The sequence below is a fragment of the Candoia aspera genome, chromosome 4, assembly GCF_035149785.1.
Source record: "Candoia aspera isolate rCanAsp1 chromosome 4, rCanAsp1.hap2, whole genome shotgun sequence".
Lineage (NCBI taxonomy): Eukaryota > Metazoa > Chordata > Lepidosauria > Squamata > Boidae > Candoia > Candoia aspera.
Window position 1 is genome coordinate 115,841,363 of NC_086156.1, and position 18,998 is coordinate 115,860,360.

The following is an 18,998-nucleotide window of genomic DNA, read 5'->3' on the forward strand; positions in this document are numbered from 1 at the left end:
AAGGGGGGGGAGGGGGGAAATTTCAGGTTTGGGGGGAGGGTACAGAGGAAGAAGCAGAATGTTATAAGGGTGGGGAAAAAAAAATAAAGATGTTTTTGGAAGAAACAGTGGGTTGTGTGTTTTGTTCGTTTGCTGCTGTTTCCGGGTGCAGAAAAGCAGAGGCTGTTCTCTACGTTGGGGGGCTGGGTGGGGAGTGGCTCTGATTTGAGAGGGTCAGGAATTTGGCCTTTAGAATGATGTGCCTGCTTGGTGACTGCTGTTACTCAGGTGGCTGAGCTGCCATTGTCATATTTCCTTGCTCCTGCTTGGAGAATGTTAAAAGATGCGTAGCTTAGTACAGGTAATCCTCGGCTTACGACCACAGCTGAGACCAGAATTTCCATCGTGAGTTGTGGTTGTAAGCCAAACCGCACCACGTGACCAAACCCAATGTTACATTTTTACGGCAGCCGTTAAGCGAATCCAGCTTCCCCAATGGGTGTTTTTTGCCAGAAAACATTGCGATTACATGGCTCAGGGATGCTGCGACTGGTCAGAAACGTGAGCCAGTTGCCAAGTGCCAAAATGCAATTGTGTGACTGCAGGGGTGGTGGTGTGATGTTTTGTGACACTCAGAAGTGCTTTACAGGCAATAAAGCACCCACTCGAAGGCTGTCGCAACTTTGGACTGCCGTTAAACAAATGGTGACACTTTGAGGACTGCCCGTTAGTGCTTATGGTTTGCGAAGTGACCAGATCCCTGTTCTAAATGCTGGGAAGGGTTTGAGTGCTGAGTTTGAGAGATGCTTGCTGGGGAATTCTGGGAGTTGATGTCCACATGTCTTAAAAGTTGCTGAGATTGGAAAGCAGTGTTCTAGTCTAACTTCCTGGTGTTATGTAGACTGCAGTGGTATCGTCTATGTTCACTCTTCAACTGGAAGATTAAAGTGGGTCTACTTGCTGGACATATATTTAACGTGCCATGGAGCAAGGATGTTGGTTTTTTGCATTTAGCCACCAACCTGTTTTCCAGGATGAAAGTATGACCAGATCCGTTGCTGGAGGGTGGCAGAATTCATACTGAAGGCAGGGATGGTCCCCTTTGCAAAATTTTACCGTTCAAAGGATCTGTTGCGTTCTGATAACGTCTGACATGCCTGGGCAGCTTCATTCGCTGTCCCTTTGCAAAAGGGCCAGGTGTTGGAAGAATGGAAAGCCCAGCCAGGACACTTCGAAATCTTGTAAGAAAACTGGATTTGTTTTTGCAGTCACTAGGAATGAGTTGAAAACATCCCCCCCCCCAAAAAAAAAACTTTACAAAACTTACGGGAAAGGTGATAAATCCTGCTAATGCTTCAAGTGGGCAGTTTTGCTGCTATCAATTCTTTAATGGGGAGGGTTTAACTTAGTTTACTGATCAGTCTAATGGCCATATTGTGGGGAGCAAGGTGGCATCACTGCCCTTTTGAATATCCCTGTTGGGAATGAGTGCCGCAGCCATACCACCTTGGGAGAAAAGCCAAGGCGACAGGTCCTTGGCAGACCCAGGAGAGCCAACCCCCTCTTGTGTCCTACTTTTTGCACCGCCCATCCCAACCCGGAAGAACTGCTGAAGGCCCCGTGCTGCGCCGGTGCCTTCCGAGGGTGGCGGTTTGCCCTTGCCTGCAGAAGGTAGCCCAGTGCCAGTTGCATCCCTCAACACAACCAGGAGCCTCGAAGCTAGAGCTCCTGAGGTCCCAGAAACGCTGGAGAGCACCAGGCCCCTGCAATTGCTCCTTGCAGGGCAGCCCACCCAAGACGGGTCAGGGCTGGCCAAGCAAAGAACCTGGGACTTGGGACCAGGAACCTTTTCACCATGAGCCCATCACATGCTTTCCCTCCCTCCTGGGGAGACAAACTCATTTCTTGACCATCTACCCTTTCGGAAAGGAGGCAGGTAAGAAGAACCTGTCCCTGGAGAGGACATCCCAGAGCACGGTTTCTCAACAACTTTTAAGATGTGTGGACTTCAACTCCCAGAATTCCCCAGCCAGCCAGGTTGGCTGGGGAATTCTGAGAGTTGAAGTCCATACGTCTTAAAAGTTGTTAAGGTTGAGAAACGCTGCCTCAGAGACTTAAGAGTGCAAAACCCTAAACTCTTGCCTGGCACTCCTAACAAAGACTCTGAAGCTTGGCTGTGGGTTTTTCCTTTTATTTAGCTTATTAACAGTCAGTGTTTTATTCCCCTTTAAGATAAAAAGCAGTCCAAAATATTGTGAGCCTCCTGGAAGGGTTGCATGTTTAACTCCTTGGGGAGAAGGGGTAGTGTGTGCGCACGCGTGTGCGTCTGCCTGAGTGGTCCCTCCCTGCGTGCCATTCCTACAGCGATCATCCCTCTCCACCTGTTGGTGGTAAAACCTGGCTTTTATTCTGAGCCCAGAAAAATTGGTTGGTAATGGACGAGAAACTGCACACGTATCCCAGAATTGGGATGGGGAGCAAATATCCGAAGCCGTCTCCCTACACGGCCATCTCTTCGTTTCTCTCTGCCGCTGCAGAGCTGAGCCAATATTGCTAGACTAAAAGATTCTTGGTTGGAGTTCTGCAGATGCTTAAATGAGAAGCTGGCCAAACGACCAGCGCCCTGACAGGATGTTTTCTGTGCCCAGACGAAAGACACTGGCTACCAAGAAAAGCACTGAAGATCAGAGCTGTCTGACCTTGTCATCGTTTGGGGGCGGTGGGGGGGGGCAATCATGCATTTGAAAGAATTCAAAGATTCCACTTTTGAATTTGGTCGCCTCTAGTGATGCAGCTCAGAGCTGAGGGAGTAGAGAACGCTCATCTGCCTGGAATGCGCTCTCTACTCCCTCAGCTCTGAGCTCCATCACACCACTGGCCCAATGTCCTGAAAGCCCTTTGCAAATGGAGGTGTGTCGTTGACACCGTTATTAGAAATGGGACAAATGCATAGGCTGAAGACTTGGATCTTGCCTCTGTAACTACTCCAGAGATTCCTGGCACTAGCTCCCCTTTCCTAGATCTGTAAAACAGGAATGAAAATGGAATTTTATATATATAATTATATCCCAGTATGATGCCCGCCCACCCCCATGGTCCCTAGAAGAACTTTAAAAATCCGTGAGGGATTTTAAAAACCGGAGGAACAGCCCTACTAGCTAAGCACTTTCAGAGACATACACAGCCCTCGTCTGAGGAAATCGGATGCCGCATCCTTCTTGGCATGCAGCAGTCCGTAAGCCCGAAAGCATTTCCGTTGCCAAGAGGTGCGTTTGTAGAAAGGGTATAAAGATCCTCTTCCGTGGAGAAAGTTTTCAGATTCCTGCAAAGCCTCTACTTCCTTGAAAGTCTGTGGGCGAGTCATCTGCGGTTCTGGCTTGGTCCTAGTTTTCAAATTTAATCACAGGCTGGAATGACGTGTGGTGGGTACCCCAACGGTCTTCACCGGGTTTCCCTGCTGCTCTCTAGACACTGTGGGAGGACCGGCTGTGAATTCTGGGAGTTGCATCCCCAAGGCATCGGGAAAGGCAGCGGATCTAGTCGGCCCGTTTAAAGAAGCGATCGGCGCTGCTCGGGTTTCTGCTAACGGTGCCGCCGAGACGGAGCTCCTGCTTTCATGCGACATCGGAAGCAGAAAAGGCGCACGCAGAGATCCCTCGGGCGTCCTTTCAGCCCTTGCGTTTGCTTGACGAGCCAACCCTCACCTCGGCCGGCCACGGCCCGGTGGGAGAGCCTCACATTAGCCCACACCGAGGCAGACCGGCATGGCCGTGGCAGCGGCATCAGCTCGCAGGGTTCGGGGTGGACAGCAAGGGCACGTCGTCACGCCGCGTCACGCCCTGGGGGTCCCGGCCCGCAGACTCCCCGGCCCGCCGGAGCAGCGAAGGCCGCCTATAGAGTTCTCCGTCCTGGAGGCCTTCGGGCAAAGGTTTCCGCTTGCTCTCCGGCAGCAGCATCAGGCAGAGGAGCGCCAGGATGTTGAGGGAAGCCAACACAATGTGTTCCAGGAAGGATCCGTGCTGCTCTCGCAAGCGGAGCAACGGGGCGCTCAGCCCTCCGAGAGAAGCCAGGCCCAGCGTTAGGCCGAGGCCCTTCCCTCTGCAGAAAAAACGGCCTTCGTTACACTAGCAGGACTCTCGCCTTGCGGCGGCGTTATCCTGAACGTAACAAGGGGCAAAGCTCGGACATATTGCTCAAGCCGAATTAACAACCTCCTTAATGGTCGTCGTGGGAGACGAAAGTTCACCCCAGGCATGAAGTTATGGACTCCCACGTTAGAAAATGTCAGTTCTCCCACCCACAGCCTCTCTCGATCCCTTCCGATGCCAGCGTTTACAGTTTCAGCACCCCTTGACCTCGTGTTTTCAAGTCTTAAGGACTGGAAACGTGTGACTTTAAGGAAAACAAAAAAAGAACCAGACATCGGATTTTCAGGTGGCTAAAATTCCATGCCGGACAAGAGAAAGGGATGAAGGAGAGGGGTTTACTTTGCAAAGCAGTGCAAACACAGGTGACTTTGTAGTCAGTGAGGAAGGAGGGAGGGGGAGAGAGAGGGAGGAAGGAGGGAGGGAGAGAAGGAATGAACAAAAACTGTAACCATGAGGACTAGAAACATGAAGACAAAATGGCATGTGTGGGGGCGATAGCTCAACTTTAACCAAATAATGTGAGAATGGGTGGACTGAAAGATAAAGAAGGAAGTGCATTTACAATAGAGATGCCCCCCACCCCCAGTTGTATCTTTCCTTTAATTCTTCATCTTTCTATCCCCAGACCCCTTTCCTACTATCTGGGCCTTTTCCTGTCTGACCTGATAACGGTGGGGATGACTTCGGCAGCAAAGAAGATGCTGAGGGAGCCGGCTGCATGGGAGGTGAAGAGGCCGAGAATGGAAAACGTTCTTCGCGCAGCGTTGTTGAGATCTGCAACAGGAGATGAAAGGGGAGGTGTGAAAGGACAAAGGGTTGCAGAAGGGAGGGAAGGGGAGGTAGCTAGACCACTGGTGCCTATTTTGATCAAGAACTTCCACAATCCCCCGACCCTTGGCTGCATTGGCTGGGGCTGCTGGGAGTTGTAGTCCAACAACTGGACAGCCACAGGTTCCCCAGCCCAGGATGAGCCACAAACAAGCCATTTGTAGTTATTCCACCTGAGAGAGAGAAGGCTTTTGATAAAGTTAACGGGCAAATTCCAGTTCCTTTCATAACTCTTTCAAAATTTTCTTTTCCTCAGGAAGGCTTAAAATAGATTTTATTTTTTTAAATTCTTCTCTTAAGATTTAAGTGAGGATTAGCGAGATGTTATCTTTGAAATAAACTTATTTTACTTATACACAGATTTATATCCTATCCTACTTCAAATAACTTAAGGTGGTTTATAATGCAAGCCTAATATAATATATATTTACGATATAAACTTGAGTTAATACAATTAATTCATGGCGTTGGAGCCTTTTTTTATTATTATTATAACTAGAAATTGGGCTCAATCTGGCACTCACTACTCTTCATTAAAATCAATTTTCTCCGGTCCATTCTAACGGTATCCGGAGACCCTAACTAACCTTCTGCAAAGAGTACCTAGAAATATGCATCTCAGACCATTAAACTGAATGTAAACATGTTATTTATCTAATACATTTGGCAGACAGGCCTCACCTAGAATTACCCAGGGCTATTTTTGGTTAAAACAAACTTCCTGGGTTTCTTGTGTGGGTCAGCTGTCTGGGTTAAGGTGTCCACATAATAAACTACACCCCACCCTCCATGGTTCAGTTAAGCCTGTTGCATGAACAGCCCCAACGAGGCTGAACTCTTTGCAATGTGTCTTAGGAACCCTAATCCAAGGAGATTCTCCTTGTAGGCTTTGAAGCCCAGCTGGGGCCTTACATTCTCCCAGGCCCAGCAGGATAAGAGAGGCGATGCCAGTCAGGGTCGTGGTGAGCAGCAGAATCCCACGACGTCCATACCGGTCTACGGTGAGGCACAGAAAGAGGCAACTTAGACCCGCACTGCCAGCAGACAACAGGAAGGGGAGGTAGAACTTGGCACGCGGATCCTCCAGGGATTCCCAAGCCAGCTGGTAGCAGTGGCAGATAGCATGGGCTATGAATCTGTGAGGCCAAGGAGAAACCGTCGTGGTTTAGCTTATGGGCTTAGTGCCTCAAAAGCACAAGACCAAACCAGGACACCCAATGAGCAATTAGAATGGGAGGAAGAAACTCATCCCCACAACAAAACCGTCAATAAGCAGCAGCAAAACTAAAGAACAGCCTTGAACATCTGGACATAGCAGGTGACACCTGAAAGTTGAACTGAAGTTTGTCCTTACCCTAAGTTTATCTTCTCCGCCAAGAGACAGGTGGTCATATCCTGTTGTTATTCGGCTTGGCATCAGACTCAAAATATACACGTTTCAAACCAAGAGCTCCCTAAAAATTTGTGCTAGCATTTTGTCTCCCCCCCCCCGCCGATATTCAGTGAGTTTCCTCCTCCTCTAAGGGTTTATATACCTTTCTCCCCACCCCCAATTCCACCCTGCCGCTCCTGCAATACTCAGATGACCCAGTAGCACACAAAGGTCAACTTACGTGGTAAAGCCAAGGATCAGAATGTTTTTCCAGATGTTTCTGCATGACAGGAGGGTGTGGAGTGAGATCTGAGCGGCTGCAGGGAGGTGACAAGCATTGTCCAGCTCTTCAGGGGTGGCGGAAGATGGAGCGACCAAATCAGATTGGGGAGAAAGGAGTTCCATCAGTGGAGACTTCATCACACCATCCTTGACATGTCCTCGTGTCAGGATGGATAGAGACAGAGGGGACCCAATAGTCTAGAGCAGTGTTTCTCCACCTTAGCAGCTTTAAGATGTGTGGACTTCAACTCCCAGAATTCCCCAGCCAGAATTCTGGCTGGGGAATTCTGGGAATTGAAGTCCACACATCTTAAAGTGCTGGTTGGGGAATTCTGGGAGTTGAAGTCCACAGATCTTAAGGCTGCTGAGCTTGAGAAACACTGCTCTAGCACTGTGATTCTGAAACTGTTTGACCGACTTACCCCTTCCCCACTCTTGAGTAAGACCACCACCCCCACAAAAAAGCCAGGCTCTGTTGTTTTACACAAGCCTCTCAGCAGCGGCTGTCCCAAACCAGATCTTCAACTCACCAAGGAGCAATTACTGATTGCTCCATTACCCCAGGAGGTGCCCCGATGACCCCCAGTTTAAGAACCATTCTTCTAGAGTAATACTGTAAGGCCTAGTCAGCCAGCTGGGATTAAGAGGTTTTGGGCAAGCTGCAAAACTCACCCTCCAGCGCCTCCCGAGTCTCGGATTCCTGGGCATTACCATCCTGGCACAGGGCTAGCAAGACATCCTTGGCCTGAGCGGTTCGACGTGTGGCCAAGAGCCAACGGGGTGATTCAGGGTACAGTCCTGGGCAGCTAGGGAGGAATTTTGAAAACAAAGGAAGGGAAAATGAAAGAGGAAAAAGGAGGAAGGAAGGAAGGAAGGAAGGAAGGAAGGAAGGAAGGAAGGAAGGAAGGAAGGAAGGAAGGAAGGAAGGAAGGAAGGAAGGAAGGAAGGAAGGAAGGAAGGAAAAATGAAAGACGGAGGGAGGGAGGGAAAAAAGACAGGGAAGGGAGGGAGGGAGGGAGGAAGGAAGGAAGTTTAAAAACAAAGGAAGGGAAAGTAGAAGAGGGAAAAGGAAGGAAGAAATTGGAGAAGGAGGAGAGGAGAGGAGAGGAGAGGAGAGGAGAGGAGAGGAAAGGAAAGGAAAGGAAAGGAAAGGAAAGGAAAGGAAAGGAAAGGAAAGGAAAATTTAATAGTACTATTAGATAGAGATCCACAGGAGAGAAGTGGGCTAAGTCAGACTCGTACCATCTGCTAAAATGTCATGCACTCAGAAGATTTCTTAACAGCTGGGGCCAAACTCAACTATATTCCAGAATACTGATGATCAATTTTTTCTTATAAAACAGAGAAATTCAGTGGACTGGCTCAACACATCTTTGTAACTTACTGTTTTTGAACGAGCACCCACATTTGTAATTTTGACGGCATCTTGTGGGCACCTTCCCAAGATGGTCGCCAGAGAAGTGGGTTACCACGCAGGCCCAAAAGACCGATTTCATAGAATCACAGGGTTGGGAGGAACCTTGGAGGTCATCCAGCCTACCCCCCTGCAATTAACTTTGGCTCACCCTGGTCCTCACGGCCAGAAGAGTCACCGAGTGGGAACCTCTTAAGTAGCCACAAAGCCGCTAGCAAAGCTGCACCCTCCCTGAACAGAAAAACAGCCGAGAGAGACTCAAGAAATGTGTTGGGTGTGGTAAGATTACAAAAAGCCTTTCCCAAGAAGCACAAAACCAGAACCAAGGAATTCTATTTACGCCTCCAATTATCACACCCTGTTCAGTGCAGGGATCCAAATGAAGCATCTTTGATCTTTTAATCTATCCTCACTCACATTTAAGCAAGCTATGCTACGTCTGTTTATCACTGGACTTTCTTTTTCTGGTGGGGGAGGGAAAGTGCTGTTTTTCTAATCTTCTGTCTCACTCTACCAAACTACCACGAAGATCTGATTATGAAAAAACTATCCCATTTTTTCACAATCTCTTTTGTAGGTCGCAATGCCATTGATTTTCGTGCCCTCAGGATGTTTCACAAAAGGGCACTGAGCTATTTACCTTTCAGCGGATTTTCTTTCCTACGCCTTTCCAGTTTATGTTATGCAGTCACTCGATAGTGTTTGCGAATTACTGTTCGATAAAAATAAAAATGAACTAAAATGGTGGGAAGGAAACTCTTGTCCCAAATAAAGAAATATCCTAATAAATGTGGAGAAACCGGTCTCATCCAACGAAGCTGAACAGATGAAGGTTAAGCATGGCAGAAGGGACTTTCTTCCCCAAGGTTTCAAGATTTGGTTGTTATATAAAATAAAGTAGCATTCCTGGGATCCTTGTGCGGTTTCCTGGCCTACCTCGAAGGACTGCCATCAATCTTGCAAGTCTCCCAGGTTCCTCTCTAACGTTTCTTATACCGAACAGAATCAAGGGGGGGTGATTTTGAAATTTTTTCTCGCACTTTCCCCTCTCCTGGGGCCGGGGTGCCGTTTCTCCTCCCTCGATGGCTCTGGCATTCCTTCCTCAAGGTTCTCTCTATGTGCCTTGACCCAGTTTGGAGAAGGTGGAGCGATGTTGCCGAAACTTACCCGTACAGCAGGCAAACCCCCAGTCCGGCTGATATCACCCCTTGCAGCACCCGCCAACTGCCGCAAGCCAACGCCAGACACAGCAGGAAGAACTGCCCTCCAATCAAAACCAGGTCTCCTGCCATGGCTACTGTTAGCCGCTGTGAAGGACAACAGAGCTCCAAGCCTAGGCAAGGACAAAAGGCAGGCAGATCATGAAACAGAGACAGAACAATCCAAGGATAAGTTTCCAAACTGCAGTTGAAAGTTTAGAGCAGTATTTTCCAAAGTTGGCCACTTTAAGATGCGCAGACTTGAACTCCCGGAATTCCCCAGCCAGCTGTGCTGGCTGGGGAATTCTGGGAGTTCAAGTCCGCGCATCTTAAAGTGGCCAACTTTGGAAAACACTGGTTTCAAATCTACCTTGAAGCAGCATTTCTGCTTTGCCACCTAGTCAATATTTTGTATTTTGTCTGTTATTTCAATTTCAGTTATTTTCAAGGCAGGCCACAGGATACCCAAGGGCAAATAACATTATCAATCCTAATGAAAAGGAACGAAAATTACCATCATTAATAATTATTAGGCTAATGAAAAAAAACACACACACACAAACAGCCCTTGGGAAAGCCACCCTGAACTTCAGCATGCAAATTTTAAAAGGGCAACGGGCAGCTAAGTGCTTCCCTGAGCTTAACAATAAAGGCAGGGGATGATGGAGGTTGTAATCCACATCTGGCGAGGCATTTCCCAAACCTGCCTGGATTTATGAGTGTGTAAAACATCCCCGTTTCGAGCCTGGACTATTTTGCGAATTGCTGTTTCAAGGTTGGACCATATTTCTGGACCACGTGGAACAGCCAGGTTTTGAGACCAGACAATCCAGGACCACCCATTTCAAGGCCAAAAGCTTCCATGACAATATTCTGCACTTTCCTGCTCAATTTTTTACCAGTGATTGAAACCTATAGGAATGGAGCATCAAACAGCCATTCCTAGAAGAGGGATTGCAAAACCAGTTCAGCATGGAGACAGCCACATTCTGAATCTGTTTCACTAAAGTAAGGTAATCCTCACTTAACAACCGTTCGTTTAGTGACAGTTCAGATGACGCTGAAAAAAATGACTTCCAACCACCCCTCACACTAAAGACCATTGCAATGTCCCGCAGGCATGTGATCACGATTCAGGCGCTTGGCAAACAGTTCGCATTTATGACCGTTGCAGCGTCCCGTGGTCACGTGACTGCCATACTCGACCTTCCCACCCAGCTTCTGGCAAGCAAAATCAATGGGGAACCACATGATTCGCTTAACGACCACATCATTTGCTTAATGCCCGTGATTTGCTTAACTACCGCTGCAAAAAAAGGTCATAAATCAGGTCAGATTCACTTAATGACCACTTCGCTAAGCAACCGAAATTCCGGTCCCAACTACAATAGTTAAACAAGGACCACGTGTACAGGTAAGTGCTTCTGAAGAAATATATTATGCTTCATGTATTGTCAACTTTTGAATGTACCAGACAACCCTGCGACCCGTTGGGCCACCCTTTGAGAGGAAGGTAGGGCAGTCTGATGTAACCAGAATGAACATTAAATTTTAGGCTGACCGTATTTTTTTTTGCCAAGGCTGGACTGTCCTTTAATCATCTAAGAAGAGTATATCTCTATTAATAAATAGAAAAATAACTGTAGTGGCAAATGAACTTCAAGAATTGTCAATTATTTCCTTACCTTGACAGATAAAAGAATGACCACGGATGGGCAAAACAGCAGCAGGTGCGGGAGCGACTTCCGATTTTCTGCCGGCTTCCCCACGGACTTTGCTTGTGGGAAGCCGGCAGGGAGCATCAGAAATCATGACCACATGACCGCGGGGATGCTGCAACGGCCACAACTTTGCAAATAAAACTGGTCTGGCACAGCGCGGAAATTTCAATTCCACAGGAGTGACGGGTCCTGGATTTTTTACGCGTTCCTTAAGTTAGCGGACTTTAGGTTCCTTGATTAAAAAATGGTTGTGGTATAACGCACCGTTTAGGGCTACAAACAGTCCAACAGATAAACACAGTGAGAGTATATAGTATATAGATATAGTATATAGATCAGTATATAGTATATAGTATATAGATCAGTGTTTCTCAGCCTTGGGCATGTGCTGGCTGGGGAATTCTGGGAGTTGAAGTCCACCCATCTTAAAGTCGCCGAGGTTGAGAAACACTGGTCGAGATTTACAGCTAACGCTTAAATTAATAAGCCTCCCTCGTTGGTCTCTTCAAGTGGGCGGTCCAACACAAATCAAAAAGTTTGTGGAAACGGGAAGTCGAGGCGTGGCGGCCCGAGGCTGATACTTACGGCTTGCGTAAAGGGCGAGCTGCATAGCTCCCAGCATCGTGCCCCAAAGGCATCGTCCCAGAATGAAGACAGAGGGGGAAGCTGCAAAGGCAGCCAGGAGGCCTGCGGGGCAGCCCAGAGCAAGAGCCAGGAGGAAAGTACTACGCCGCCCCACGCTGCAAAGAGTAACAGAAGTCGTGTGATTATTCTGCAAAGCGCTTATTCTCCTCTTCCCGTTCTGAGCTGGCCCACGTTTCCTCTCCACCTCTTTCAAGGGCACAGCTCTTCCGCAGAGAATGTCCTGCGGAAGAGGCAAGCCGCTCCGAGGAGCAAAGAGGGAGGCTATCCTTTTCAGCTGAACAAAAGTTTAATGCACTTGAATTTCTGAACTTAATAACAATAGAAAAATCAGAAGTTAGGCACGTAACTAATGTTTGGGAGAAAAAACGCTCAAGCTTTTTTTTTTTTTTTTTTCAAATTTGGTGACAGGTCACCAATAACCCTGAAATGCCACTTTCTTTCATGAGAGCCACTGGGCAAGTTGTGAGATTTAGGCCGAAATCTTAACCCCAGGAATATGCTCCATGCAACAAGGCAACACATTTCTCTGTACACACACGTGGAATGACAATGTACAGGTAGTCCTTGCTTAACAACCATTTGTTTAGTGATGGTTCAGACTTACGACGGTACTGGAAAAAACAACTTACGACTCACACTTACGACCTTTGCAGTGTCCCTGCGGTCACATGATCGCAATTTAGGCGCTTGGCAACCGGTCCACATTTATGACCGTCACAGTGTCACGTGGTTGCCATTTTCGACCTTCACGGCCAGCTTCTGGCAAGCAAAATTAATGGGGAACTGCATGATTTGCTTAATGACCACACGGGTTGCTTAACACCTGCAGTGATTTGCTTAATGACCACTGCAAAAAGGTCATAAAATCTGGTTGGATTTGCTTAGCAACTGAAATTCCGATCCTAATTGTGGTCATTAAGCGAGGACTACCTGAACATTGCCTTGAGCTCTTATACCTTAACACATAAATAAAAAACTGTTCTTCCCCTTTCCCCAAGAACTCTGATTTTTTTCCTTTTTCCCATGAAAAGCTTCTACCTTACCTGTCTGCCAGGTGACCCAGGAAAACAGCTCCTGCAGCAAAGCCCAGGAGAAAACAAATTTGCTCTAAGGGGACACTCCAGCTGCAGGAATGATCCAGGGACCACTGCGGAGAAAAAGGATAATGAGCTTTCAAAAAGCTAATCACGTCGCAGGATGAATGAGCCCATAATTTAAACCTGAAATTGGAAGAAGTCTGGTTGCATCTTTTCAGTCTAATGTGTTTTGTGGGATTGGGCAACAGTTCCTGAGAGAGAGAGAGATGCAAGCAAAGGCACTCTGCTAATGCTCAGAGGCTTCCGTTCAGATTCAAATTAAACCCAAAGCAGTAACAAAAATAAACGTGTATATGGTCTTTTATAATTAATTTCAAACAGGAGCAGAGGACAAGATACCAGCGTGCCCTGAAATTAACTATGCCTCCAGTCCAAGAGAAGAACAAATCCACTATAGATCTGCTTAGGGATCTTTTACATCCTTACCCACTGTTCGACAGAACCAAACTTTCTGGCTAAGGAACATTAGGCGGAGCACAAAGGAAGTACAGGAAATAGTAAGCCAAAAAAATTAAAGGCATGAGATAGGCCATAGAAGATGAAATATAGATAACATGGTTTTTGTTGTTGTTGTTCAGTTGTTCCGCTAATACTATTTACTGGACTTCTCCATTCAAACTATCCTGGCTTCAAGCACGCTCACATCCTGCTTCCTACCTTGCCTTTTGTTTTTTAAACTTCTCTCTCTCTTTCTGAGGATCTCATAAACTCCTTTCAACACTGGGAATGGGTGAGGTACCGATAAACAAAATCAATCAATCAATCAATCAATCAATCAATCAATCAATCCATGACTTGGACCTTCCCTTCCTTGGGACCCGTTGGCTCTTCTTGATGTCTTTGTTTTGCAATTCAATCCTTATTCTTTCTCTCACAAGGAACAATTCACCTCAACATGCTTCTTTTGTACTCTATTAAATCTTTATTCTTTTCACACCATTCATTCCTGACTCGTTTTTTCGCTGTGCATGCTTAAGTATCTCTCTTCCTTATAATAAACATGCTTCTACACCACCATTTTTGCTTCTTTTGACAGAGGTGCATTTCTCAAATACTACCAAATACCCTTCTACCAGCATTTGCTCATCTTAAAAGGTTCTCAACCTATATCCCCATCTTTAATAAATCTAAAGTGCACAAATCTATCTATCTGCTCAATAATTTGCAATTATTCACCAATTTTGCCTATTGAATACCATTACCTTAGTCTTTGATACATTTTTTTTCAGATTTATATTCCTTGTTGCATCATACAATCTATCTAATATTTACTGCAAATTTTTCAAGTGCTCAGCCAACAGTGTGGCATGGCACCACCTACATGCAAAAGTACATGTACATTCACATTCTAAGGCAACACACTCTCAAGTCAGAAGTATTCCTCTATAGATTGATCAATAAATATATTAAACAACCAAAGTGACATTACACATCCTTGTCTTACTCCCTGCTCAGTGTTGAATTATTCACTAAGCATCCCATTTATTCTCATGTATGCTTTACTTTCATCATATATCCCTTTTACCACATTCAGCAATCAAATTTCAGTTCTCTATTCATACAAAAGAGTCCATAATTTGAGCTTATACATCTTATTATAAATCAAGAAGTATGCAATAAACTTACTGTCATTCCTACATTTCTCAGTGACCTTCTGAAGAGCAAAAATCTGGTCTATTCACTTCCTGGTTGGCATAAAGCCACACTACATTTTCTAAATTGTGTTCAGTTGTCACCTCTTGTTCCTTAAGAACAGAATTCTGAAAAGTTCTTTGCTGATCACAGCTAGCAAAAAAATCGCTGTAGCTTTTTCAGTCCCCTTTCTTTTCTACAGGAAAACAATGACCACATTCTTCCCATTGTCACGCCCAGATGCAGCCTCGACACACATTTTAAGCAAGACCACAAACAAACCATATCTATATTTCAACATTTTTCAAGCTGCATCATCTATAGCAGTGTTTCTCAACCTTGGGAACTTTAAGATGTGTGGCCTTCAACTCCCAGAATTCTCCAGCCAGCCTGGCTGGCTGGAGAATTCTGGGAGTTGAAGGCCACACATCTTAAAGTTTGTTTTTCAAATTTTGCTACCGCCCATCTCCCCCAAAAGAGGGACTCTGGGCAGTTTACAATAATCTAATACTATAATAATAAACAGTTAAAATCCTAAAGTTCCCAAGGTTGAGGAACACTGATCTATAGATACAGTCCCACTGTTTTTTAACATTCTCACAGCATTTATGACTTTTCATTTGTTTTTCCTTGGACAGCCCATTTTACTTATGTATCCATTTACGTTTACAGCATACGTTTCATTTTCAATTTTCTGCACATCACACTCCTTCCCATACATTACTCCAAAATACTTCTGGCCTTTCCACCATTCAGCTTCATCCCAAATCATTTTATTGCCTTTATTTTTATTTTCATTCACTCTGCCAGACACTCATTTAGCCCTCCTTGTTTAGCCCTCAACCCATGTTGAAAACCACTTTTTATTTCCATCAAATCACTCTGAATTCCCTCACCTCTTTTAACCTTAACCATTCCTTGCTCTTGCTGACTACATTCTTGGTAGCTGTTATTTTTATTTGTATATAGACTCTTTTTTTTGGCAGCAAGACTTCTTGGAGAATTTCGTTTCCATCCACAGCCTCTTTCACTTCATCACTCTGCCAATGTTCATACTTCCCATCACTTTTTCCCCTTCCACGTCTGTTTTTCCCAAAATTTCCTTTCAACACTCCCCAGAAGTGGTCTCTCCTCCATTCTGAACATCTCACTACCCTGGTCTTCTCCAGAAACTCTCTCAGTCTTTCAGCATGAACAATCAAATCAATCACATTTTTAGATTTATATTAATTCCTTTGCCTTGTGTTCCTATAAACAGACTTATGCTAAATAAACAGGCCTTTTTCTAAGCCAACTCCTAACTCCCACTAAGCCCCATTCTCATTCATTCTTGAGTCTCCAAATGGCCCAATCTCTCTTTTTTTTTAGATTTTTTTATCCCACCTTTATTAGGTTTATAAATAACTCAAGGCGGGGAACATACCTAATACTCCTTCCTCCTCCTCTTTTCCTCACAACAACAACCCTGCGAGGTGGGTTGGGCTGAGAGAGAGCAACTGGCCCAAAGTCACCCAGCCAGCTTTCATGCCTAAGGCGGGACTAGAACTCTCATACCACGCCTGATTGGCGCTTGGGCTGAGAGGGAGGGACCGGCCCAAGGTCACCCAGCCGGCTTTCAGGCCTAAGGCGGGACTAGAACTCTCCTACTATGCCTGATTGGCTCTTGGGCTGAGAGGGAGGGACCGGCTCAAGGTCACCCAGCCGGCTTCCAGGCCTAAGGCGGGACTAGAACTCACAGTCTCCTGGTTTCTAGCCTGGTGCCTTCACCACTAGACCAAACCTGTTCTTGTGCATTCTCATCCTGTTCCCACCCACTCATATCACTCAGCAAGAGAAAAAACAATCTTCCTAAATAATATTCTTTCAAAATGCTGCCCAACTTCGCTCCAACCTTGTCTGTGGTTGCATTATCAGCACTCCCTGCAACAGAACATGCAGTTATTGCCAATCTATGGATTCTTGCTTTCATACATCCCCACAACAACTTAAGAGGACACTGATTCAGGTTTTCTGGCGCACATTCCATTCATAATTAAATCTACACCTTCACCTCCTCGGAGGCACTCCTCAGCTGCACTCAGTAAGGTCCATCTTCATTTTGGTCTATTACATAGTTCAGACCCTTTCATTTAATTTCAAATACTCAGCATATCTATTTTTTTCTTTTGTTTCATTCATCAGTTCATACTCTGAGCATGGAGTCATGGATGCCTCTATCGCTGGAGGTCTTCAAACAAAGGCTGGGACGGTCTAAGGCAGTGTTTCTCAACCTTGGCAGCTTGAAGGTACGTGGACTTCAACTCCCAGAATTCCCCAGCCAGCCTTGCTGGTCTAAGGTATCTTGCCCTGGGCAAAGAGGTGGACTAGAAGACCTCCAAGGTCCCTTCCACCCTAGGATTCTATGATTTCGGCCAGCAAAAAAGGTTTTTTTAGGTCAAGTCAGGAAACAGACAGAATAAGGAATATAGGACTTTATTGTTGAAGGGTATAACAACAGAAACCTGAAAGCCAAAGAGAATCAAAGTTGGGTTCTTTTGAGTTTCTTCCTTGGGTTTCCCATCTTCCCAGGACTTAGTCATCTTTTATTTTCTTTCAACGGCGCCTGCATATTTCCATCAAGATGATCTCTATTTTCCTCTACATCAATGCTTCTCAACTCTGGCCACTTTCAGATGTATGGACTTCAACTCCCAGAACTCCCCCGCCAGCCATAGGGAATTCTGGGAGTTCAAGTCCACACATCTCAAAGTGGCCAAGGTTGAGAAATATTGCTCTCTATCAACATACTAGGAGGTCCATATAGTCAAAGCCTAGCTTGAAATAGTCTAAGGGCTGATGAAATAACATAGACAAGGACAGAGCAAGAAGGTAAGATTGCAAGCATGTCACTCTTGTTTTTTAAAATAGGAACCAACAGTCTTTGGCCCAATAGACTACAGGTAGTCCTCGTTTAATGACCATTTGTTTAATGATGGTCCAAAGTTATGACAGCCTCAGAAAAAGCGCTTTATGACCTGTACTCACACTTATGACCATCGCATGCTGTCCTACCACCCCTGCGGTCACATGATTGCAATTCGGGCATTTGGCAGCCAGCTCGCATTTACAACCAGTTGCAGCATCCTGTGATCACAATTTGCTACCTTTTTTGCCGGTTTCTGGCAAAAATGTCCACTGGGGAAGCTGGATTCGCTTAACGGCTGCAGTGATTTGCTTAATGAACATTGTAAAAATGATCGTAAAAGTGGATCTGGTGACATGGTGACTCACTTAACGACGGTACCACTTAACAACCAATTTTCTGGTCTCTATCATGATCATTAAGTGAGGACTATCTGTACTATAGAAAGAAGACAAAACCATTTTCCCCAGTGAGGATCTGAAATGAGAAACCCAGCAGCTGGTGCAACTCTCCCTTTACACTTTGGTACTTCTGAGGAGTATCAGGATGGCAGGAAAGGCAGGAGGTGGGGAAACTCACCTCGGTCACTGGGTTGCTGGTGAGGACTGGGAGTTCTCCAGACTGGCAGTGGGGGCCGTGGCAGGTGGCGTTCTCGGGCAGCCCGGTGCCATTGGGGTCCCCGCAGTGATGCGGAGGGATGAGAGTGAAGAGGGTGTCCGAGCCCAAGGCGAGGCCCAGGAGGAGGCAGGGCAGGCAGCTGAGGGCCAGCAGAAGGCGCTGCCGGCGTTTTCCCCTCGCCCCCAGCCGCCCCAGCAGCCATTCAAAGGACGGGGGGCCCAGCTCAGAGGCCGAGGAGGCAAAATCCCTTCGGGGTCCCCCAGGATCTGGGATCGGGGGGCTGGTATCCATGGGAAGGGTCTGTGGAAAGGGGAAAAAAATGGAATTAATAAGGTATTCCAAGAAAGAACTGCAGGAGAGGAACGAGATGAAGGAGGAAAATGGAGAGGGAAGAAAGAAGGGTTTAAGCCCGCGTTGCTCAACCTTGGCCACTTGAAGCTGGGTGGACCTCAGCGGGCTGGCTGGCTGGCTAGGGAACTCTGGGAGTTGAGGTCCACCCAGCTTCAAGTGGCCAAGGTTGAGCAACGCTGGCTTAAAGGAATGGCTGCATCACTTCAACAGCCTTGCCTTGCCGACTGAACAGAGCCGTCTTCTTGGACGGCCCAACAGACGGAGCCATACCTCCGCCCAGCACCCTGCCGAGACGGGCGAACCAGGTTAAAGTGAACCCAGAGCCCGAGCGCGCGGGGAGAGCGGGCCGCGGGAAGCAGGCCGCGGGAGGACGGGCCGGGGGCCGGAGGACGGAGACGGGCCGGGGGGCGTGCGGCGGGGAAGCCGCGGCGCGGAGGGGCCCTGCCCGCGGGGTCCCGGGGCGGCGCCGAGGAGGGCGGAGCGGGCGCGCAAAGGGCGAGGGCGCGGCGGCGGAGAGCGGCGGCCGCGGGACCGGGGCCCGAAGAAGCGACGGGGAGGCAGCAGCTGAGCGCGGCCAGGGAGGGAGGGAAGGAAGGAAGGAAGGAGGGAGGGAAGGAAAGAAGGAAGGAAGGCGGGGACCAAGGAGGGCGATGCGGCGGCCGCCAAGGCTGCTCACCAGGCGCGGCTCCGCGGGCGCCCCGCGCGGGATGCGCCACCGACCGCCGGAAGAGTCCCCGAAGCCGCTCCGCCAGCGCCCGGGAGGCGCAGGCCGAGGGAGCGGGCAGTCTCCGCCCCGCGGCCGCCCCTCCG

General features: G+C 47.3%; 1 protein-coding gene across 1 annotated transcript; it reads right to left on the reverse strand.

The window, feature by feature from the left end:
- Positions 1 to 2,161: 2,161 nt before the first annotated feature.
- On the reverse strand, positions 2,162 to 18,982 carry SLC22A17 (solute carrier family 22 member 17). Its single transcript, XM_063301566.1, has 11 exons — positions 18,865 to 18,982; positions 17,799 to 18,137; positions 12,632 to 12,735; positions 11,529 to 11,683; positions 9,191 to 9,356; positions 7,282 to 7,415; positions 6,569 to 6,674; positions 5,868 to 6,091; positions 4,790 to 4,901; positions 2,852 to 4,077; positions 2,162 to 2,759 (listed from the first exon to the last, which is right to left on the reverse strand). The coding sequence occupies exons 2-10, from the start codon at positions 18,126 to 18,128 to the stop codon at positions 3,762 to 3,764; spliced, it is 1,647 nt and encodes a 548-aa protein (XP_063157636.1). The 5' UTR covers positions 18,129 to 18,137; positions 18,865 to 18,982; the 3' UTR covers positions 2,162 to 2,759; positions 2,852 to 3,761.
- Between the last annotated feature and the right edge of the window lie 16 nt (positions 18,983 to 18,998).

What these genes read in the sequence shown, in the direction of transcription:
- SLC22A17 (XM_063301566.1), bottom strand. Translation starts at nt 18,128, where the DNA reads ATGGATACCAGCCCCCCGATCCCAGATCCTGGGGGACCCCGAAGGGAT. An exon ending in CTGATCCTTGGCTTTACCAC is followed by an intron (nt 6,092 to 6,568) that starts GTAAGTTGACCT and finishes TTGGCCTCACAG; the next exon opens with ATTCATAGCCCATGCTATCT. An exon ending in GTCATCCCCACCGTTATCAG is followed by an intron (nt 4,078 to 4,789) that starts GTCAGACAGGAA and finishes TTTTTTCTGCAG; the next exon opens with AGGGAAGGGCCTCGGCCTAA.